The 24,025-nt window shown below is 46.5% G+C and overlaps 1 protein-coding gene across 4 annotated transcripts in view; it reads left to right on the forward strand.

The window, feature by feature from the left end:
• The window catches only part of CACHD1 (cache domain containing 1), a 237,184-nt gene that overhangs the window by 63,446 nt on the left and 149,713 nt on the right, over window positions 1-24,025 (forward strand). For 3 of the 4 annotated variants that reach the window (XM_044430088.1, XM_044430091.1, XM_044430089.1), the window contains exon 2: window positions 18,171-18,233. The exons of the other annotated variant lie outside the window; for it this stretch is intronic. In XM_044430088.1, coding sequence (XP_044286023.1) covers window positions 18,171-18,233 — 63 coding nt within the window. The remainder of the gene's footprint in view (window positions 1-18,170; window positions 18,234-24,025) is intronic. 4 annotated transcript variants of the gene reach the window in all.

Raw genomic sequence — 24,025 nt, forward strand, 5'->3', positions numbered from 1 at the left:
TGAATGCCCTGAGAAAGCTGATAGGTGTCTCTATTATGTCAGGATCCTGGGGAGTCAGGTACAACAGTTTGGTGGTAGTTTCCTTGTTTCTTTGTTGCTAGTTGCCAAGTTGCAACCAACCCATCGTGACCCCACGGACAACCTTCCTCCAGGCCTTCCTGTCCTCCACCATCCCCCGGAGTCCACTTAAGCTCATACCAACTACTTCAGTGACTCCATCTAGCCACCTCATCCTCTGCTGTCCCGTTCTTCTTTTGCCATCTATTGCTCCCAGCATTAGGCTCTTCTCCAGGGAGTCCTTCCTTCTCATTAGGTGGCCAAAGTATTTGAGTTTCATCTTCAGTGTCTGGCCTTTTAAAGAGCAGTCAGGGTTGATCTCCTCTAGGACTGACTGATTTGATCGCCTTGCAGTCCGAGGGACTCGCAGGAGTCTTCTCCAGCACCACAATTCAGTGGCCTCAATTCTTCGGCGCTTAGCCTTCCTTATGGTCCAACTTTCACAGCTATACATTGCAACTGGGAAAACCATAGCCTTGACTATACGCACTTTTGTTGGTAGGGTGAGGTCTCTGCTTTTTGGTACGCTGTTTAGATTTGCCATAGCTTTCCTCCCAAAAAGCAAGCGTCTTTTAATATCTTGGGTGCAGTAACCATCTGCAGTGATCTTGGAGCCCAGGAAAAGAAAATCAGTCACTAACTCCTTCCCCATCTATTTTCTGGGAAGTGAGAGGACCTGATGCCATGATCTAAGTTTTCTTAATGTTGAGTTTCAAGCCAACATTTGTGCTCTCCTCCTTCACCCGCATCAAGAGGCTCTTTCGTTCCTCTTCACTTTCTGCCATTAGAGTGATATAATCGGCATATCTGAGGTTGTTGTTACTTCTCCAGCAATCTTAATTCCAACATATGATTCATCCAGCCCCCACCTTTCTCATGATGTGCTCTGCATATAAGTTAAATATGCAGGGCAACAGTATGCAGCCTTGCAGAACTCCTTTCTCAGTTTTGAACCAATCAGTGGTTCCATGTCCAGTTCTCACTGCTGCTTCTTGACCCGCGTACAGGTTTCTCAAGAGACAAATAAGATGGTCTGGTATTCCCATCACTTTAAGAACTTGACACAGTTTGTTGTGATCCACACAGTCAAAGGCTTTAGCATAGTCAATGAAGTAGAAGTAGATGTTTTTCTGGAACTCCCTAGAAATGAATGCAATGGTGTGGTAGTTTGACCATTCTTTGGCATTGCCCATCTTTGGAATTGGAGTGTAAACTGACCTTTTCCAATCCTGTGGCCACTGCTGAGTTTTCCAAATTTGCTGGCATATTGAGTGTAGCATTTTAACTGCATTGTCTTTTAGGATTTTGAATAGTTCAGCTGGAATACTGTTTCCTTCACTAACTTTGTTGTTGCTCAAGACTTCCTAAGGCCCATTTGACTTCACATTCCAGGAAGTCTGGCTTGAGGTGAGCGACCACCCTATCTTGGTTACCAGGGATGTTAAGCTCTTTCTTGTATAGTTCTTCTGTGTAATCTTGCCACCTCTTCTTAATCTCTTCTGCCTCTGTTAGGTCCCTGCCATTTTGGTCCTTTATCATGCCCATCTTGGCATGAAACATTCCCTTCATATCTCCAATATTCTTGAAGAGATCTCTAGTTTTCCCTATTCTATTGTTTTCTTCTATTTCTTTACACTGTTCATTTGGAATATGATTTAGGCCATACCTGAGTGGCCTAGTGCTTTTCCCTACTTTCTTTGATTTAAGCCTAAATTTTGCAAGAAGAAGCTCACAATTTGAGCCACAGTCAGCTCCTGGTCTTGTTTTTACTGACTGGATAGAGCTTCTTCGTCTTTGGCTGCAGAGCACATAGTCAATCTGATTTCTGTGTTGACTGTCTGGTGATGTCCATGTGTAGAGTCGTCTCTTGGCTTGTTGGAAAAGAGTGTTTACTATGACCATCATATTCTCTTGACAAAATTCTGCCAGCCTTTGTCCCGCTTCATTTTGTAGTGCAAGGCCAAACTTGCCTGTTATTCCGGTTATCTTTTGGTTTCTTATTTTAGCATTCCAATCCCCCATGTTGATAAGGACATCTTTTTTGGTGTTAATTCTAGAAGACGTTGTAGGTCGTCATAGAACCAGTCAACTCTAGCCTCTTCAGCATCAGTGGTTCGGACATAGACTTGGACTACTGTGATATTGAATCGTTTGCCTTGGATTCGAACTGAGATCATTCTCTCATTTTGGAGACTGTATCCCAGTACTGTTTTTCCTACTCTTTAATTTACTATGATGGCTAGTCCATTTGTTCTGAGGGATTCTTGCCCACAGTAGTATACCTGATGGTAATCTGAATTAAATTTCCCCCTTCCTGTCCATTTTAGTTCACTGATTTCTAAGATGTCGATGTTCAGTCTTGTCATCTTGTGGAAGTTTGACCACGTCTAGCTTACCTTGATTCATAGATCTTACATTCCAGGTTCCTATGGAGTATAGATCTTTACAGCATCAGACTCTCCTTTCACCATCAGATACTTCTGCAACTGAGTGTCCTTTTGGCTTTGACCCAGTCACTTCATTCTTTCTGGCACTACTAGTACTAGCCCTCTGCTCTTCCCCAATAGGCCACTGGACACCTTCCAACTCGGGGGCTCATCTTTTGGCATCGTATCTTTTTTCCTTTTGGTACTGTCCATGGGGTTTTCATGGCAAGGGTACTGGAGTGGGTTGCTATTTCCTTCTCCAGTGGATCACCTTTTGTCAGAGCTCTCTGCTATGACCTGTCCATCTTGAGTGCCCCTGCACAGCATAGCTCATAGCTTCATTGAGCTACACAAGCACTTTCACCATGACAAGGCAGTGATCCATGAAGAGGTCTTTGTTGTTTAGGTGGCCCAAACTTTAGCAATTTGGCAGTTTAAAAGAAAATGTAGTTCATTTTCATCAGAATGACACCATTTGATTCGTTTTCTTCTGATGTTCAATTATCTTCCCATCTCAATGGTGTGGGGAAGATGTTTGCAATCTTAATAACTGATCAGAGCGTGTAATAAAGGTTTTGGAGGAGGAGAAGTTTCTGTGTTAGCCTTATTTTTCTTTCAAATAGATATAGTTTACCTTTTTTAATCCTTTTAGGCTTACTGGGACTTGTAAACTCCAAAGATTTACTGCTGCCCTCTCCAGGGGTGGCCACAGAATTAAAAGTTCAAATTTCTTAAATTCCTGAAGTCCCCAAGAGGGAAAGTAATAAGGGAAAGTGACAGTCCTAAGCTCAGTGGAACAAAATGTAAGCTTATTTAAGAAGTGTTGTGTGTGACTATAGATATGTTTTCACTGAATAATAGCTATGGGAGTACCGGGGAAAGAATTTGGTCTGCCAGACTTCTTATATCTTACTTGTATTCTGAATGTAGTTGATATATTATAGTTGCTTCATTGGCTCAAGAGTATGCTGTAGGAAATGGGAGAAGTCAGAGTATGAACCTGGAAAATAAAATCAGTATAATGTAATACAAAGTCATTTTGCAAAAATATGCACAAAAGTTAGCTATTCTTACTTTTAACTCCTAAGGGCAGTTGATAATACATTGTTCTGTTTTCCATTTTACCCTTTTCACTTAGCAACATGAAAGGAATGCTATTTGTATTCCATTTCCTCCAAAATGCTTTCTGCCACTTTTATTCCATACCATATTTTTTACGGTAACTCATTGTCAGCTTTTTTTGGGTGCCTGTAGCTTAAGTAACTTTTTATAGCTGTTTTCTAAATCATTATGTAACAGTTTTCCCATTTTGTGAATAAGACTGTATAAGAGTGCATACTAATTGTTTGTATAACAATTAAAACACAGGTTTGCAAGTAGATAAAGATGCTGTTGAGCTACTTGGAATGCAGTCTAAAAGCTCACACCATACAGCCCAGATATCCTTTTGTACAGTTCAGGTATATCTTCTTTTAGTTTAGAGCAGAAAGTGGGGGTACTGTGAAATCAAAATTGCTCAGGATAGTTTTCAGTGTGGACATACAGCATCATTTTCTTGAAGGCTCAGACTTAGTGAAGTGTGTTTTCCTATATGGCAACAGACCCTTAAGGGGAAAGGTGTCTAAGAGGGATGGGAAGTCTTGAAAAAGAAGATTCTTGAAGCACAACTACAAACAATCAAGAAAAAGGGTAGAAGACAGCAGAGGAAGCCCACGTGGCTCCACAAAGGTTTAAGTGACAGCCTGAAAGAAGAAAAAGAACATGTACAGGAAGTGGTAGCAGGGCCAGGCCATGAAATAAGAATATAAACAAATAGCAAGGAATTGCAGGAATTGCATCAGGAAGGCTAAAGTAGGAAATGAACTGAGAATAGCAAAGGATGCAAAGCACAACAAGAAAGCATTCTTCAGATACACCAGAACAAAAGACATGAGAAAGGGAAGGGTGTCCAGCTACTTAAAGTGGCAGAGTGGTAACAGATGACAAAGAAAGGGCAGAGGCACTCCTACTTTGCTTCAGCCTTCTCCCACAAGGAAATCTTCAATCAAGAGGAAGTTCAAGCTGGAAGTGAAAGATGGCAGCCCAAGATTGACAGACAAATGGTCAAGAAATACCTAGGTGGAATAAACATTCAAATCTCCAGGGCCTGATGAACTCCATCCTAGAGTCATAAAAAAGCTAGTGGAGGAACTCTCAAAGCCACTGGCTATTATCTTTGATAAACCCTGGAAAACTGGAGAAGTGCCAGATGACTGGAGTAGGGCTAATGTTGTCCCTACCTTCAAAAAGGGGAAAAAGATGAACCTGGGAACAATAGACCAGTTACCCTGATATCAATCCCTGGAAAAATTTTGGAGCAAATTATTAAAAAATCCATCTGCAAACTTCTTGAAGAATATGCAGTGATTACTAGAAGCCAGCATGGATTTATCAAAAATAAATCCTGTCAGACTAATGTAATATCATTTCTTCGTTGTGGCCTCTGTGCATCACACATATGGGTTCTGCACCTGCCCAGTGCCTGTGGCCGGAAGGTTGATAGCTAACGGTTTTGGCGGGAAAAACTCCGCTCCCCCTCCCCCCACAGCATAAATGGAGCGGAATGTCCGCCATTTTCCAGTCTTTGAGACCGCCGTTAGTTGTGCCTCGTGCTGCTTTCGCTCTCACTCTGACCATTTCTCGTTCTCTTCAAGTTTTTGCACCGTGAGAATCACCTGCGTAGGCTCTTGTGGGACCGCGCGCTTCTGCAGTTAGATCCACTGGTTACTCGCCCTGCTTCAGCCTCGGCTGCAACCATTCATCCAGCTTTGTCTGCACCACCGGCCTCTTCTTCCACAGCTCTGCCCCCACGCCCTTTGGATGAAGGCACATCCACCATGGGTGATCGGCCTGCTTCCTCGCCAAAGAAGCAGCATGAAAAGTGGAAGCACAGCGGCTCTGACAAGCCATCTGATCATAAGAAGGCCAAGAAAGATAAGGCCGGGAAGCTGCCTTGCAAACCAAAGAACCTGGAGCATTCCAAGCATCGAGATTCGGGTTCGTCAGTGCCCTCGGTACCGACGGCTGTCGCGGTACCAACACCACCGGGCCCGACACTCCAGGTGGCTATGAGGGTTACCCCTCCGGGGTCCCCTCGGCGCGTGGGCGGACCAACAAGCAAGCCTCCACAAGCTCCACACCGAGAATCGATCTCCGATGGAGAGATTCAAGACTCCCCGCCCAGGGCTAGGTCTCCCACACTTATGCCCACAGCAAGACTGGATGCGGAGACCGAAATGTCTCCTCCGAGGAGTCGTAGAAGCCATTCGTCTGACGACTGGTACCATCCCCGATCCTCATTCTATCACGGATAGGAGTACTACCATTCTGTTGGACGCTACCCGGCTCCTCGAGACCGTCTTAGACCGTCTCTCTCCACCAGCTCCTCGGAACCACCCGACATCCCCGGTTCCGAGACGGGCACCAGCGGCCCCGACTAGAGGTAGCAGTCAGTCTGTGTCGCCCGGAGAGTCTTCCTCCAGTGCTCCCCCGTATTATGGGATAAGCTCGGATGAGTCAGAGGTTGACTCCACCTCTCCGAACGTCGTGGTGACTTCCCAGGGCCCTGGATCTCCTGACGAATCGCATGTCTCCTTCGCAGAGTTAATGTCCCGCCTGGTTCAGTCACTGGAGATCGATGCCCTACAACGGCCCGGTCCCAGCACTGATAAATTTTATGACGTCATTCGTGGAGAGCAGTCGATGTCTATAGTGTTGCCACTTATCGCCACTCTGCGACAAGCAATGACTCAGCCATGGGACCTGCCTGCCCATCCTCAACCAACATCGAGGAGGTACAAAGCCATGTACCGGGTTCGGGAGGAGGACATTCCATTCCTCCTACGTCATCCTAAACCGAACTCGGTCGTGGTGGAGTCTTCCCAGGGCAAGGAATCTCGGGGTCACACCGCGTTCTGTGACAAAGAGGGGAGAAAAATTGACTCTTTAGCTCACCGAGTCTATGCGGCCTCTGGACTCGGCCTGTGAATATCAAATTATGAGGCGACACTGGCGCGATACCAGTATTTCATTATACAGCACCTAAATAATGTGATTTCCGCTCTCCCAGACAACCAGGGCGACCTCACAAAAGTCTTCATGAAGGAGGTAATGCAGGTCACAATCCAACAGCTCTCCACAGCAAGACATCACATTGACACCTACGCCAGGGCCCTGGTCGGTACCATCTCCCTCCGGCGGCATGCGTGGCTGTGTAATGGCAACTTCCCGGAGGAGATGAAGCGGCGTATAGAGGAGATGCCCTTTGATGGGTCTGGGCTCTTCCATTCTAAGACCGACCACAAGCTTAAGAAGATGCATGAGTCAAGGATGACAGCTCGAATGCAGCCTCAACACCGACAACAATGCTGCCGACAACAGCCGCTGCAATGTTTTCAACAGGGCCATTGCCGTTTCGATGGCGACAAGCGCCAACGTTGACGGGACGAGCGAACCTTTCCTCTACTTCCCACCCCACCCGCCCCTCTCTCATTTGGGGAGCGGCTGAAAGGCCGACTCCCCATTTGGGAGTCCATCACATCTGATAGGTGGGTGTTACCCATCATTCAGCATGGATATTGGATAGTATTCGACATCGTACCTCCATCGAGCCCAATCCAGTTTACACCATGCTCACTGGCATTGCTCGATGAAGTTCAACAGCTTCTCCGTAAAGGAGCGATTCGTCAAATAGCTCGGACGGAAGGACTCCATGGATTCTATTCGAGATATTTTACGGTCCCGAAGTGGGACGGTGGTCTCCGTCTGATACTGGACTTACAAAACATTAATAGTTTTATCATAACAAAAAAAATTCGGATGACCACCCTTCAAAATATCCTGCCATTGCTGAGGAGAGAGGACTGGTTCGCCTCATTGGACTTGAGGGATGCCTATTTCCACATTTCGATCCATCTGTGTCATAGGTGTTTCCTCTGTTTTGCTGTTGCATCTGAAATATTTGAATTCGCGGTGTTACCCTTTGGACTGGCTACCGCGCCAAGGGTTTTTGTGAAGTGTATGGCTCCGGTCTGTGCATTCTTACGACTATGTGGTGTTCACATCTACCCTTATCTCGACGATTGGTTATTAGTCCCTCAGACCAGAGAAGGGCTTCTTTCCTCGATACATAGGACTTGCATCCTGCCTAAGGGCAATGGCCAAAGTGCAGTCGCCACCATTTATGCTGTTCCTGGCCGTGCGGGGGCTGGGCAGGCCAGGGACTCTACCGGTGGGGCAGTATTTCGTGTTGAGGGGTGGATGGGGAGTTTTAAATTGTTTTAACGTTTTATTGTATTTTAACTTGTTTTTACGGATTCATTCCTGGCCATGTCGACTATGAGGTTGCCTGGGGAGCATGTGGGCGCCGCCATTGGGGTGGTCTTGGGCAATGGACGTTATGGCGGTGGAGATTTACGTCCGCGTAGAAGAAGGAGGGACAGATGGTTGACACCTGTCCCTCTTTCTGGTTTTACCCCCAGCCGGAAGGTTCCAGGTAGTCTTGTCAACTGCCTCCCGGGCCTGACAGTGCTGCTGCTTAACGCCAGGTCGGTCCACAATAAATCATCCCTCATCCATGACCTGATTGTGGATGAGGGGGCCGACCAGGCTTGCATAACAGAGACCTGGGCTGGAGAGGGGGGAATGTTTCCTTCTCTCAAATGTGCCCGTCCGGGTATCTGGTCCAGCACCGTCCACGCCTGGAGGGGAGGGGAGGGGAGGGGGGTTGCTTTGGTTTACCGAGCTTCCATCTCCCTCAGGGGGCTTCCAGTCCCCTCAAGGCCGGGTCTAGAGTGCCTCTACTTGGTGTTGGGTGACCGAGACAGACGGGGGATTCTGTTGGTGTACCGTGCACCCTTCTGCCCAACAGACTCCCTGCCTGAGCTGACGGAGATCGTCTCGGACCTGGTGTTGATGATTCCCAGGATGTTGGTCCTGGGGGACTTCAGTCTCCATGCTGAGACTGTTCTGACCGGGGCAGCTCAGGACTTCATGGCCTCCATGGCAGCCATGGGGCTGTCTCAACATGTCATAGGGCCGACCCATGAATGTGGACATACTCTGGACCTGGTTTTCTCTATATATTTTTTTATTAACATTTTTAAACTAAGACTAAAAAAAAAACATCAAACATCACAAACATTAACATTGGATTTACTGGGTCAACCTCCTACTACATATTTTTTAACATTCTAATATCAAATTCGAGTTAGTTTGTCATAGTTTGAAAAACATCTCTAAATTTATGCCAAGTTCCATTTCTCCAGCCAATTATAAAAAGAGTTCTGGACCTGGTTTTCTCGACGGGGCAGGAAGAGGGTGATCTGAGGGAGAGGAATTTTTGTCTGACACCCCTGTCATGGTCAGATCACTTCCTCGTGAGGTTTGAGCTCGAGAGTGGCCTTTCCCTCTGTAAGGGGTTGGACCCAATTGTGTTGGTCCGCCCATGGAGCCGGATGTATCCGGATGGATTCCTGAAGGCCCTGGGGGAATTTCCGGTTGACAAGACTGGTGCTCCTGTCGATGCTCTGGTCAAACTATGGAATAGGGAAATGACCAGGGCTATTGACACGATCGCTCCTAAGCATCCTCTCCCACTGGGCAGAGCCCACTCTTCCCCTTGGTATACACCTGCATTGCGGGCTATGAAGCGAGTTGAGAGACGTCTAGAGCGTAGGTGGAGGAAATCACAGAATGAATCTGACCGAACACACCTAAGAGCCCATTATCGGGCCTATGCTGTGGCAGTGAGGGTGACGAAAAAGAAATTCTTCTCCGCTTCCATTGCCTCCTCACAATGCCGTCCGGCGGAGCTTTTTCGGGTGGTACAAGGGCTGGTTCATCCTGGCCCCAAGAAAGACCCTGTACCGCCCTCGACGGCCCGCTGTGACAACTTTGCCAAGCATTTTAAGGAGAAAATCGCTTAGATTCGTCATGAGCTGGACTCCACTAGTAATGTAGAGCCTTCAGGGGAGGAACCAATGTTGCCGTCTGGTCCTAATTTATTGGATTAGTTTCACTCATTGCGGCCTGATGATGTGGACAAGCTGCTTGGACAAGTACATCCCACCACCTGCCTATTGGACCCTTGCCCATCTTGGCTACTTAACAATGCCAAGCATGGGATAGGGACCTGGATCCTGGAGGTTGTCAATGCCTCTCTGAGGGATGGCCAGGTACCTGCCCCTTTAAAGGAGGTGGTAGTCCGACCAGTCCTAAAGGAGGCATCCCTGGATCCAGAGATGGCCACCAATTACAGATTGATGGCCAACATCCTGTTTTTGGGCAAGGTGTTGGAGTGGGTGGTGGCGGGACAACTCCAGGCACTCTTGGATGAAACTGATTATCTGGACCCATTTCAGTCCAGCTTCAGACCCGGGTACGGCACTGAATCTGCCTTGGTCACCCTGTATGATGACCTGTGCAGGGAGAGAGACGGGGGAGTGCATCCCTGTTGGTCCTCCTGGACGTCTCAGCGGCTTTCGATACCATCGACCATGGTATCCTTCTGGATAGGCTAGCAAGACTGGGGGTTGGAGGCACTGCTTTGCAGTGGTTCCACTCCTATCTCATTGGCCGATTCCAGAAGGTGGTGCTGGGAGGCTATGGCTCTGCGCCATGGCAGTTATGCCATGGAGTTCCTCAGGAGTCCATTTTGTCCCCCTTGCTATTTAACATCTACATGAAACCGCTGGGAGTGGTCATTAGGAGGTGTGGGCTGCAGAATCATCAGTACGCTGATGATGCCCAGCTCTACCTCACATTTTCAACCAATCCAGGTGAGGCAGTGGCTGTGCTGAACCGGTGCCTGGCCGAGGTAATGGGCTGGATGAGGGCCAATAAACTGAAGCTCAATCCAGACAAGACGGAGGTCCTGTTGGTAGGTGGTTCGGGCTTCGGGGAAGGGGACTTTGACCTTGTCCTGAATGGGGTTGCACTCCCTCTGAAGGTCAAGGTCCGCAGCTTGGGAGTGCTCCTCGATCCAGAGCTTTTGCTTGAAGCTCAGGTAACAGCGGTGGCGAGGAGCAGCTGTTATATGAGAATAATGACCAGTCCCCGACAGCATCCTGGCAGCTCTATTTTGCACCATTTGAAGTATCCGGACCATCTTCAAGGGCAGCCCCACATAGAGTGTGTTATAATAGTCCAACTGGGAGGTTACCAGTGCATGTGTCACTATTGTTAGGCAGTTCTTGTCCAGGTAGGGACGCAGCTGAAGAATCAGCTGAAGGTGAAGGAAAGCTCTCCTCACCACTGTTGTCCTTTGGGATTCCAGGGACAGTTCTGGGTCAAGGAGCACTCCTAAGCTGTGGACTGTGTCCTTTAGAGGTAGTGCAACCCCGTCCAGGACTGGGCCAAAGTCACTTACCTGGAAACTTGAACCACCTACCAAAAAGACCTCTGTCTTATACGGATTGAACTTCAGTTTATTGGCCCTCATGCAGCCCATTACCTTGGCCAGGCACCAGTTCAGGATAGCACTGCCTCACCTGGATTAGTTGAAAAAGAGAGGTAGAGCTGGGTGTCATCAGCGTACTGGTGACTCCACATCCCAAACCTCCTGATGACCTCTTCGAACAGTTTCATGTAGATGTTAAATAGCAAGGGGGACAAAATGGAACCGTGCGGTAATCCATGGCAGAGTTGCCATGGCGCAGAGCCATAATCCCCTAGCACCACCTTCTGGAATTGGCCGGCCCGGTAGGAATGGAACCACTGCAAGCAGAGCCTCCTGCTCCTAACCTGGCCAGCCTATCCAGAAGAATACCATAGTTGATGGTATCGAAAGCCGCTGAGAGGTCCAGGAGAACGAACAGGGATGCACTCCTCCTGTCCCTCTCCCTGCACAGGTCATCATAAAGGGCAACCAAGGCAGATTCAGTAACGCAGCCAGGTCTGAAACCGGACTGAAATGGTTCCAGATGATCAGTTTCATCCAAGAGTGTTTGGAGTTGTCCCACCACCCCCCATTCCAACACCTTGCCCAAAAACTGGATATTGGCCCCCGGTCTGTAATTGGCGGTCACCTCTGGGTCCAGGGTTGCCCTCTTTAGGACAGGCCTGACCACCAACTCCTTTAAAGGGGCAAGGACCCGTCCCTCCCTCAGTGAGGCATTGGAACACTGAGGTACCTCCTGGATCCAGGTACTAATCCCATGTTTGGCTTTAGTCAGTAGCCATGGATGGCAAGGGTCAAGTAAGCAGGTGGTTGGACGTATCTGTCCAAGTACCTTGTCCACATCATAAGTCCGCATCAGCTGAAATTCATCCAACAATGCTGGACCAGACAGGACTCTGGACACCTCCTGTAATGGATCCCTATCAAGTGTGGAATTCAGCTCGTGACCAACCTGAGCGATTTTCTCCTTGAAGTGCTTGGCAAAGTCATCACAATGGGCTATCCATGGTGCCACAGGATCTTTTTTAGGGTCATGATGTATTAGACCATGCACCACTCGAAAAAGCTCTGCTGGATGGCACTGTGAGGAGGCAATGGAAGTGGAGAAGAATTTCTTCTTTGCTGCCCTCACCATCACAGCATAGGCTCAGTAATGAGCACGTAAGTGTGTTCAGTCAGATTCATCCCAAGTTTTCCTCCCCCTGCACCCTAATCAGCTCTCAGTCGGCTTCATTGCCTGTAGCTCAGGTGTATACCATGGAGATGAATAGGCTCTGCCTGGTGGGAGAGGACACTTAGGAGCAATCGTGTTGATTGCGCTGGTCATTTCCCCATTCCACAGATAAACCAGAGCATCAACAGGAGTGCCAGCCTTATCAACCAGAAGATCTCCCAGAGCCCTCAGGAATCCATCAGGATCCATCCGGCTCTGAGGGCAGACCATCTTAATGGGGTCCACACCCTTACAGAGGGAAAAGCCATCCCCCAGCTTAAACCTCATGAGGAAGTGATCTGACCATGACAAGGGAATCAAACACAATTTTCTCACTTCCAGATCACCCTCTCTTGCCCTGTCTAGAAAACCAGGTCCAGAGTGCGACCTCGTTCATGGGTCGGGTCAACAACATGTTGAGATGGCCCCATGACCGTCACGGAAGCCATGAAGTCCTGAGCTGCCCTGGTCAGAACAGTCTCGGCATGGAGATTGAAGTCCCGAACATCATGGGGGTCCTCAACACAAGGTTGAAGACAATCACTATCAGCTCAGGCAGGGAGTCTGATGGACAGAAGGGTGCATGGTACCCCGGCGGAATCTCTCATCTGTCTTGCTTGCCCACCACCAGGTACAAACGGTCTAGGCCCGGTTTTGAGGGGGCAAGAAGCCCCGTGAGGGAAATTGCAGCTCGATGAACCAGAGCGACCCCCCTGCCCCCAGGGTGTGGCTGGTGCTGGATCAGATACCCAGGCAGGCACAGCTGAGTAAGGGCTACAACCCCACTCTCTCCCACCCAGGTCTCTGCAATGCAAGCCAGGCCAGCTCCTTCATAATTAAATCATGGATGTGGGATGTTTTATCATGGACCAACCTGGCATTCAGTAACAGCACCGTCAGGCCCGAGGGGCGGTTGGAACCTTCCCACTGGGGGAATAACCAGTAGAGGGGACAGATACCTAACACCTGTCCCTCCTCCTTCTATGATGACATGTTAGTCCCCCTATCCCATATCTTCTCCTGCCCATTATCACCCCAATGGTGGGGCCCACACGCTCCCCAGGCAAACCCATAATCAGTCAAAACCAAAATAAAATCAACACATTGGTGGTAAGAATTAGTATTAAAATTCTTAAGTTAAAACCCTCCAACCCACCCAGCAACAAACACAGAGTTCCTGGCCCAGCTCAGCCCTGAACAGCCCCGAACGGCTTAACACCCTTGGCCATGGCCGGTGAGTTAAGCGCAGCACCCCTTCCTCTCAGTCACACTCTGGTCTGGTGTGGCTGCCACCCACGCCGAGGGAGGACAAGGGAGTGAGGGTGGGGCCCGCAGAGGCCTCACCAGCAGCAAGATGGAGGCAGCGTCCTTGGCCTTGCAGCAGCGTCAGCAGCATCCGAGTCATCAGTCAGTGGGGCAGGGGTCGGTGGTGGAGTCAGTCCTGTCCCAGGATCAGAAAAGATGTATGATGTTTTGTATTATGCTTGTTCACAGATTAGAGATTTTCCCTCATAATTTTCCCTTGTAGGAATAGAAAAACAGGGTTTAATTCAGTATATGCAACATTCAGAACTCATGAAAAATATACTGAAACATGTTTCTGGGGCATTTTTTAAATTACCACAAGCCTATTTCCAATTTATCTTGGGGTAATAAAGTGCCTCCTCAAACAAACTTGTGTCTGGGATATCAGAAGTATGTTTTGAACTCAGAATATTAGAAAATTCTCAGAAACTGTCAAGGTAAAACTTTATGATTAGGAAGAAGTAATAGGTTGGGTGTTGTGTTGTATTTTTGTATCCCAATAACATATCATTTTCTGGTGAGGTAAAGGTTTCTCAGTTAATTCTTGTGGTTTATACCAAAGTGTTGACACCCAGAATACTTACGTCTGCTTTTCTAAACCTGCCTCCTTTGGAAAAAATAATGGGACATTTTATACCTAGGTTTTTTTGTGAAGTTAAGGGCAGTATCTAAGAGGGATACTCTCCCTATACTGGCTTGTTTCTACTTGTGGGACCTATTGCTTATGCAACAGGGTGTTAGTGCTTCTAGAAATACTTGTAGAAATGAGCAAAAACATTCAATTCTGCATTGAGGGATCAGCAGAGCACCCTTCCACAACCTGCACCAGTCTACCCTGTTCTGGAATGACATTTCTGCCCAATTTTAGAACCTCAGAAGCACTGTTACACCCAAGTAGTGGGTTCCATAAATTCATTCTTGGGATATTTTATTCCCTGGGTGTGTGTTTTTGTTTTCAGAAAGAACAGAGGCTGGGATATTTTGCTGCCCTGAGACACTGTGAAAGCAGGATATAAAAACTTTACATAAATAAATATTAATACAGGTCACAGTAGATAGTCCTGGGGCAGGACTATGCTTTATAGGTTTGTATGACTTCTGTAATTATATACAGTACCTTAGTAATAGAGAGTCGTGGATTCAACCTTTGAATTCAATGAAATGTGAATCACTGAATCACTATGAAATGTGGGTTTAATTTCAAACCTGATTCACAATATAACAGGCATTTTAAAAAGTAAGATGATTGGGGAGAAAAACCCTACACAGGTTTTCGTAGTACTTAATTGTATAAGATTGCCATATATCAGTATAGAGAATAAGAATGTAATTTAAGACGTCCCAACAGTACTTGGATTTTGCAGATAGCAAATGTATAGAAGAAGAGAACCATACTTATTTTTTCCACTGGAAGTAAACTGGCTTTTATGTTTAAAATTCAAACGTGTATATTTATTAGAAACCTAAGAATGCAATTGTTGTTCCTTGTCTGTTAGTTATGTCCACAAATATTTTAAAATAGTTAATTTACATGATTCCTCCACTTTGGCAGTGTGTCTTGGTGTATACATACTTGCTGCATTGATCAATCTGTGTAGAAGAACAAATATGTAATTATTATTATTATTATTATTATTATTATTTAAAGTTTTTATATTCTCTACAATACTGAAGCCTCTGGATGGCCTACAAAAAACCAAAACAACCATATACAACAACACACAACACACGGCATCTGATAAATAATGATAAAGTCAAGGATAAAACCAATTAACTGTTAAAATGTTGGGAAAATAAAAAGGTCTTTGCCTGATGCCAAAAAGAGTAAAGTGATGGTGCCAGGCTAACCCCTGGGAAGCATGTTCCACAGTCGGACCGGCACTGCTGAAAAGGCCCTTCTCCGGGTAACTACCCTTCCGATTTCCTTCAAAGAGGGATCCTGGAGAAGAACCTCTGCCTCAGATCTCAAGGGGCAGGCAGATAGGGAAGAAGGTATTCCTTCAGGTATCCAGGACTCAAGCTGTTTCAGGGCCTTATAGGTTATTACCAGCACCTTAAATTGTGCTTGGACTTCAACTGGCAACCAGTGTAGATGTATAGGACTGGAGTGATATGGGAATATCTGTTGGTCTCTGAGAATAACCTGGCAGCTCTATTCTGGACCAGTTGAAATATCTGAAGGCATTGATGACTTTCATGTTACTGAACACAACCGGTCAGCAGCTTAGGGCGAGCCTGGGTAGACCCCAGACCCCAAGTCAAAAGGAGCCTGAGACAAGACTTAGAGCCAAACCAGCTTTATTCTAATGCACTATAGAATAAAGGGAGATGAAAGGGGATATGTAGCCCAAAGTAGTGTCTTGAAAGTTGCATCCCAGTACATGCATTTTATATCCTACATAAGTGATTAGGTCACCTAATATGCCTCCAGTGCGTCAGTACATCAGTGTATGTACACCCCCACTGCTGCTAGCTTCAAAGAGTCCTTCTGACAAGGACCAGACATTTCCCATGTCTATTTCTTACCTGCTTGAGATTCACACAGGCGTGCCATGTTCTTACTTCCTGCACATTTGCAACTTTCATGGCGGCTATAACCAGTTTCCACTGTCCCTTTGATTACTGTACTCGAGGTCAGATGAACTTGTTAGCTGTGGGTTAGACAAAGTCCATTTTGTTCTTATCCCCCCTCCCTTCTGGGACAACTGGTGTTTTTACTTTGTGGCCCTCCTCTGACCAACTATTTTTGGGATGTTTTGGGGTCCTGGGATTGGTAACAGTTTCCCCCCTTCAAAGGAATCTTCTTATTAAAAGACAGATTCCTCTTGATTAGGGAGATAGGTTAGTAAAGCCTTTTCAGCTTTGCCTTGGTTATTGTATTAGACTGCCGATGCAGGGGAGGGCTGTTTGAATAGAGAAACATAGAAACAGAGCAAGTCAGAAGGGGCCTCCCAGGCCATCTATTCTTGGGGTCTTCCTTTGGCCAACTATTTTTGGGGTGTTTCAAGGTGCTGCAATTGGCAACAGCAAGGACCAGATACATATCTTGCTCTTGACACTGACAAGCAGCCATGAGGGGCAAGGGTCGAGCAGACAAGTATTGGGACGAACCAGGCCAGGAACCTTGTCCATGTCTTCAGGCTGCAACAATTGAAATAAAAGTGGACCAGACAGTGCTCTGGATGCCTCCTGGAGTAAAGCTGGAGTCCAGCTTGAGGCAAATCTGAGCAATTTTATCCCTAAAGTGCTGGACAGAGTGGTCACAGCGGGCTGCTGATAGTGCAATAGGGTCCTTTTGGGGGCCAGAGTGTAATAGGCCTCGTACCACCCAAAAGAGCTCAGCTGGACAAGCACTGTGAGGATGCAGTGGAAGTGGAGAAGAATTTCTTCTTCGCCACCCTCACTGCCACAGCATAAGCTTGATAATGAACTCTTAAGTGTGTTTGGTCAGATTCGTCTCAGGATTTCCTCCATCAGGATTTCCTCCATCTGTGCTCTAGTCATTTCCCAGCTTGCTTCATCACCTGCAATTCAGGCATGTACCATGGCGCAGGAGAGAACACTTAGGAATGGTCGTGTCAATTGCCCTGACCATTTTCCCATTCCACAAATTGACCAGGGCATCGACAGGAGCACCTGCTCTAACAACTGGGAAATCCCCCAGAGCCCTCAGGAAACCATCAGGATCCATAAGGCTCTGTGGGGAGGCCATCTTAAAGTTGTTGGGAGTGCCAGGATTTCATATGAACCACAAAGTGCTTGTCCACATCCTACAGTGGAAGGAAGGTGGACCAGTCTCAGGAAAAAAAATGTATGGTTTGTTGCATCTGTCCACTGCAACCAAGATAATCTTATTGCTTTGGGAACAGCTAGTCACACCAAGAGTGCAGGTCAGTGAAGATTCTTGATAGGCTTTGGCTGAAGGGAAGCAGTGTGCTCTTTCTCTTCTGCCAAAGCCAGGAGGCTTGTTAAGTGCTCTGGGGAGAAGGATTGCCGAGTAGTGATTAGACTCCAGCCTTATGAGTCTGGAGTATGAACTTTCAGTATGAACTGAGGGAAGGATAGGTTTCCTTCCTTCAACCCAGTTGCTGAGTTAGTAAGACTGAGGATATGCATAAATCTGTGTGAGTATACGAGGAAAGTCTCTGCACTGTTTTCTCTGTCAAACATTTTAATTTCATGCACTATGGAATCATAGGCTTCCATCTCTCTGTTCCCTTCCCACCGCTGCAAATGATCATGGGGCTTAGGACTCCACTTCTATATACTAAATAAAGCCAGTTGAGTACAGGTAAAATGTACACAGATTCCCAATGACTTAAGGAGCAGGAAGAGGACTGAGACTTGAAAGTTAAGAGATGTGGGGGAGAAAAATTGAAAGATCTGCATTGCATTAAATGTATGATAAATGTAAACAATTTAGGGTAAAGCAGATTTTGAACATGAAGCATAGCTATTTTAAATTTATAACAGTTGGATTCAACGGCAGGCACTCTGGATGCAATATCCTATACTTTCCCACAAAACCCAAACATCTGTTTAATTTAATTATGGAAGCATATGTATTTTTAATGAAACTGGTGTGGCTTTTCAGTCTCTATTACCATAATTCTTTTAATCTTTCATCTGTTGTCTTATATTACCTGTTCTGTATGTGGTTTTTTTTCTAAGTATGTCCAAACATTACAGTTGTGCCAATGTGTCTAAGCAGCCTTTCTTAATTTTATTACAGAGGATATTCAACTCCTTTGTGTACACAGAAAAAATCTCTAATGGAGAAAGTGAAGTTCAACAGGTAAGAGTGGTTTTCCTGATCATGGATGTGTTATATTATAATAGCATTTTTTCTTAATTTCATCCTGAAATTGTATTATCTGTAATAGCCAGTTTCTGTTTCTTATGCATTTGCTTTCTTCTTCAAGGCTGTTTGTTAAGTTTCTTGTTCATAAAGTTTGTATGTGGTAAGAGTTGGGCTTGAATACGTCTTTGCATGAGCAGGTTTCAGCAGTGGTTATGACCTATTAAAATACATTTTCTTGACTGAATAGTTATTGGGACTGACCGTCATACTACTTTTGTCTTCGCTTTGATGCTTGTACATAGTTACACTGATACTAGGCCAGAGCTTTCTGGTAAGACTTCTCCTACTCAAGAAAAGAGCATTCAAACCTTCTGAAGTGTAAATAAGACAAAGGAAAACAAAGACAGTTCATCTGGAAGCACTTTGCTTGTCTTGATGGGGAAAACAGATCAAAGGATGATGGAATGAGTAGGGCCATGTGGCCCCGCAGAGAAAGACCATTTGGAAGCAAAAAGCCTGCAGAAGAAACAAAAAGAAGCAACCATGTGAATTTTTCCCAGTGTTGATGGAAAAAACTGGGTCGCATGGCCTTCTGTGCTGCACTAACACTGGTCTACAAATTTAGGGAAGTTATTGACCTCCGAGATCAAATGTGCTACTTCTTACATATTTTGATTAGATGAATTAGAAAACAGGTGATAAAGGTTCTGGTTGGCTAAAGTTTTCAAGATATTTCACAATAAAGATTTATACACAGGGAGATCAACCCTGACTGCTCTTTAGAAGGCCAGATCCTGAAGATGAAACTCAAATACTTTGGCCACCTAATGAGAAGGAAGGACTGAGAAGAGCCTAATGCTGGGAACAATAGATGGCAGAAGAAGAAGGGGACGGCAGAGAATAAGGTGGCTAGATGGAGTCACTGAAGCAGTTAGTGTGAACTTAAGTGGACTCTGGGGGATGGTGGAGGACAGGAGAGCCTGGAGGAATGTTGTCCATGCGGTCGCGATGGGTTGGACACGACTTCATGACTAACAACAACCACAAAATATATTTGCGTACAAGGGAGGGAGGTGTGTGAAACCTCCATTTCTTCCCCATATGCAAGTAAGTGATTGGACCGGATGTCATGATCTTAGTTTTCTTAATGTTGAGTTTCATGCTAACTTTTGCACTCTCCTCTTTCACCTGCATCAAGAGGCTCTTTAGTTCCTGTTCACTTTCTGGCATTAGAGTGGTATCATCTGCACATCTGAGGTTGTTGATATTTCTCCCTGCAATCTTAATTCCAACTTGTGATTCATCCCTCGCCTTTCTCATGATGTGCTCTGCATATAAATTAAATAGGCAGGGTGACAATATACAGCCTTGCCATACTCCTTTCCCAATTTGGAACCAATCATGTCCAGTTCTCACTGTTGCTTCTGGACCCGCGTACAGGTTTCTCAAGAGACAAATAAGATGGTTTGGTACACCCATCTCTTTAAGAACTTGCTACAATTTAGTGTGATCCACACAATCAAAGGCTTTAGTGTAATCAATAAAGCAGAAGTAGATGTTTTTCTGGAACTCCCTAGCTTTCTCCATGTAATGTTGCCCCCTCTTCTTAATCTCTTCTGCCTCTGTTAGGTCCCTGCCGTTTTGGTCCTTTATCATCTTTGCATGAAATGTTTCCTTGATACCTTTAATTTTCTTGAAGAGATCTCTAGTCTTCCCTATTCTATTATTTTCTTCTATTTCTTTACACTGTTCATTTAAGAAGGCATTGTTATCTCTTCTAGTTATTCTCTGGAATTCTGCATTCATTTGGGTGTATCTTTCTCTTTTTCCCTTGCCTTTTGCTTCCCTTCTTTCCTCTGTTATTTGTAAAGCTTCCTCAGACAGCCATTTTGCTTTCTTGCATTTCTTTTTCTTTGGGATGGTTTTAGTTGCTACCTCCTGGGATATGATTTAAGTCATACCTGAGTGGCCTAATACTTTCCCCTCCTTCAATTTAAGCCTAAATTTTGCAACAGGAAGCTCATGATCTGAGCCACAGTTAGCTCCAAGTTTTGTTTTTACTGACTGTATAGAGCTTCTCCATCTATGGCTGCAGAGCACATAGTCAATCTGATTTCTGTGTTGACTGTCTGGTGATGTCATCTCTTGGGCAGAGTTGTCTCTTGGGTTGTTGGAAAAGAATGTTTGCTATGACGAGCGTGTTCTCTCATCAAAATTCTGCAAGCCTTTGCCCTGCTTCATTTTGTACCAAACTTGCCTGTTATTCTGGTTATTCTTTGGCTTCCTACTTTAGCATTCTAATCTGCCATTATGATACGGACATCATTTTTTGGTGTTAATTCTAGAAGGTGTTGTAGATGTTCATAGAACTGGTCAACTTCAGCCTCTTCAGCATCAGTGGTTGGGGCATAGACTTGGACTACTGTGATGTTAGATGGTTTGCCTTGGATTCGAACTGAGATCGTTCTGTCATTTTGGAGACTGTATCCCAGTACTGTTTTTCCTACTCTTTAATTGACTGTGATGGCTAGTCCATTTCTTCTGAGGGATTCTTGCCCACAGTAGTGTGCCTGATGGTCTTCTGAATTAAATTCACCCATTCCTGTCCATTTTAGTTCACTGATTCCTAATATGTCGATGTTCAGTCTTGTCATCTCATGGATGTTTCACTACATCCAGCTTACCTTGAAGATTCATAGATCTTACATTCCAGGTTCCTGTGGAGTATATATATTTACAGCATCAGACTTGCCTTTCACCACCAGATACATCCACAAATGGGTGTCCTTTTGGCTTTGACCCAGTCACTTCATTCTTTCTGGTGCTACTAGTACTAGCCCTCTTCTCTTCCCCAGCAGCACATTGGACACCTTTCGACCTGAGGTGCCTTATTTTTCTTTCCTGAGGTATCATATCTTTTGGTGTCATATCTTTTTTCCTTTTGGTACTGTCCATGGGGTTTCCATGGCAAGGGTACTGGAGTGGGTTGCCATTTCCTTCTCCAGTGGATCACCTTTTGTCAGAGCTCTCTATGACCCATCCGTCTTGGGTGGCCCTGCATGGCATAGCTTATAGCTTCATTGAGCTACACAAGCCCCTTCGCTAGGACAACGGTCGATTTGTTTATCTTGATTTTTATGTTGATTTTGTTATAATTTATGTATATTGTTATTTGTATTTTATTTATGTAACCCATCCTGAGGCTTTTGCAATAGGACGGCATATAAATATCACAAACAAAGCAAGCAAGCAAGCACGCTTCTTGGTACACTGTTCTTGTAAAACCTGGTTACCTTTTAGAAAAGTAAACAAGATAGTGCCATGGACAATTGACATGACCATAACTTTTGCAGAATAGTTGCAACCACCCTTTCATTGCTTGGTTGTAGGAAACACCTACTCCCAGTTTGTTATGACCAATTAGAAATTCTTTTCATTTCCACATATTAGTAGGAGGACGTGGTTGATATGGGCCACCAGCAAATGTAGCAAACCATGGGAGAACATTTACAGATTTACTGGATATTAACAAACTGACTTTAATCAACAGGTTTATCACCTCACTTCCATTGCTGAGTGACTGGTAATGAGCTATGATAACAGATAATGATGTTATATAATCAGGGTATGAAGGTAATTGCTATATCAATTATAGAGTGCACTGGTATGACCCATTTACTGTGTATTGCATTGCTCTTAGTCATGCTTAAGCTCAAGTTAACGTTGTTAGGGAAGGGGGAGTTTTTAACTGCTTTTATAATTTTATTCTGTTTTAATCTGTTTTATGGAGTCGTCTCTGGCCATGTCAACATTTATGTTTCCTGGGCAGCGCACGGGCGCCACCATTGGCGTGGTCTTAGGAAATGGACGTAGCAGCGGTGGGGGTTTAACGTGTCCGCGTAGAAGAAGGAGGGACAGATGGCTGACACCTATCCCTCCTTCTGGTTTTGCCCCCAGCCAGAGGGTGCCAGGTAGCCTTGTCAATCGCCTCTCGGGCCTGACGGTGCTGCTGCTCAATGCCAGGTCAGTCAATAATAAATCTTCCCTCATCCATGACTTGATTGTGGATGAGGGGGCTGACCTGGCTTGCATAACGGAGACCTGGGCGGGAGGGGGGGGGATGTTGCCCTCTCTCAACTGTGCCCGCCTGGGTATCTGGTCCAGCACTGCTCACGGCCGGAGGGGAGGGGAGGGGGGGTCGCTTTGGTTTACCGAGCCTCCATCTCTCTCACGGGACTTCCGGTCCCTTTGAGACCAGGGCTGGAGTGCCTCTACTTGGTGTTGGGCGACCGAGACAGATTGGGGATTCTGTTGGTGTACCGTGCACCCTTCTGCCCAACAGTCTCCCTGCCTGAGCTGATGGAGACCGTCTCGGACCTGGTGTTGAGGACCCCCAGGACGCTGGTCCTGGGGGACTTCAATCTCCATGCCGAGGCTAGTCTGACCGGGGCGGCTCAGGACTTCATGGCCTCCATGACGGCCACGGGGCTGTCTCAACATGTCACCAGCCCAACCCATGAACGTGGACACACTCTGGACCTGGTTTTCTCGACGGGGCAGGAAGAGGGTGGTCTGAGGGTGAGGAATTTATGCTTGACTCCCCTGTCATGGTCAGATCACTTCCTGGTGAGGTTTGTGCTCGAGAGCAACCTCTCCCTCTGTAAGGGTGCGGACCCGATTGTGTGGGTCCGCCCCCGGAGCCGGATGGATCCGGAAGGATTCCTGAAGGCCCTGGGGGAGTTTCCAGCTGACAAGACTGGTGCTCCTGTCGAGGCTCTGGTCGAACTGTGGAACGGGGAGATGACCAGGGCTGTGGACACGATCGCTCCTAAGCGGCCTCTCCCACCGGGCAGAGCCCGCTCTTCCCCTTGGTATACACCTGAATTGCGGGCGATGAAGCAGGTTGGGAGACGGCTAGAGTGTAGGTGGAGGAAATCATGGGATGAATCTGACCGAACACACCTGAGAGCCCACTATCGGGCCTATGCTGTGGCGGTGAGGGCGGCAAAAAAGAAGTTTTTTTCCGCTTCCATTGCCTCCTCACAATGCCGTCCAGCGGAGCTTTTTCGAGTGGTGCAAGGCCTGGTTCGCCCAGGTCCTAAGGAAGATCCGGTTCCATGCTCAAAGGCCCGCTGTGACGACTTTGCCAGGCATTTCAGGGAGAAAATCGCTCAGATTCGTCACGAGGTGGACACCACTAATGAATCAGAGGTTTCTGGGGAGACGCCAATGCTGCCGTCTGGTCCAGAATTATTGGATGAATTTCAGTTATTGCGGCCCGATGATGTGGACAAGGTGCTTGGACAGGTATGTCCAACCACCTGCTTACTTGACCCTTGCCCGTCTTGGTTAATAATTCCAAGCACGGGATTGGGACCTGGATCTTGGAAGTGGTTAACGCTTCTCTGAGGGAGGGTCGGGTGCCTGCCCCTTTAAAGGAGGCGGTAGTCCGACCGGTCCTGAAGAAAGTGTCACTGGATCCAAAGATGGCCACTAATTATAGACCTGTGGCCAACATCCCGTTTCTGGGCAAGGTGTTAGAGCGGGTGGTGGCGCGACAACTCCAAGCACTCTTGGATGAAACTGATTATCTGGAACCATTTCAGTCCGGCTTCAGACCCGGGTACGGTACTGAATCTGCCTTGGTCGCCCTGTACGATGACCTGTGCAGGGAGAAGGACGGGGGGAGTGCGTCTCTGTTGGTTCTCCTGGACCTCTCAGCGGCTTTCGATACCATCGACCATGGTATCCTTCTGGATAGGCTAGCGGGATTGGGGGTCAGAGGC

The sequence above is a fragment of the Varanus komodoensis genome, unplaced genomic scaffold (genome assembly GCF_004798865.1).
Source record: "Varanus komodoensis strain SLA01 unplaced genomic scaffold, ASM479886v1 scaffold20_1, whole genome shotgun sequence".
Taxonomy (NCBI): Eukaryota; Metazoa; Chordata; class Lepidosauria; order Squamata; family Varanidae; genus Varanus; species Varanus komodoensis.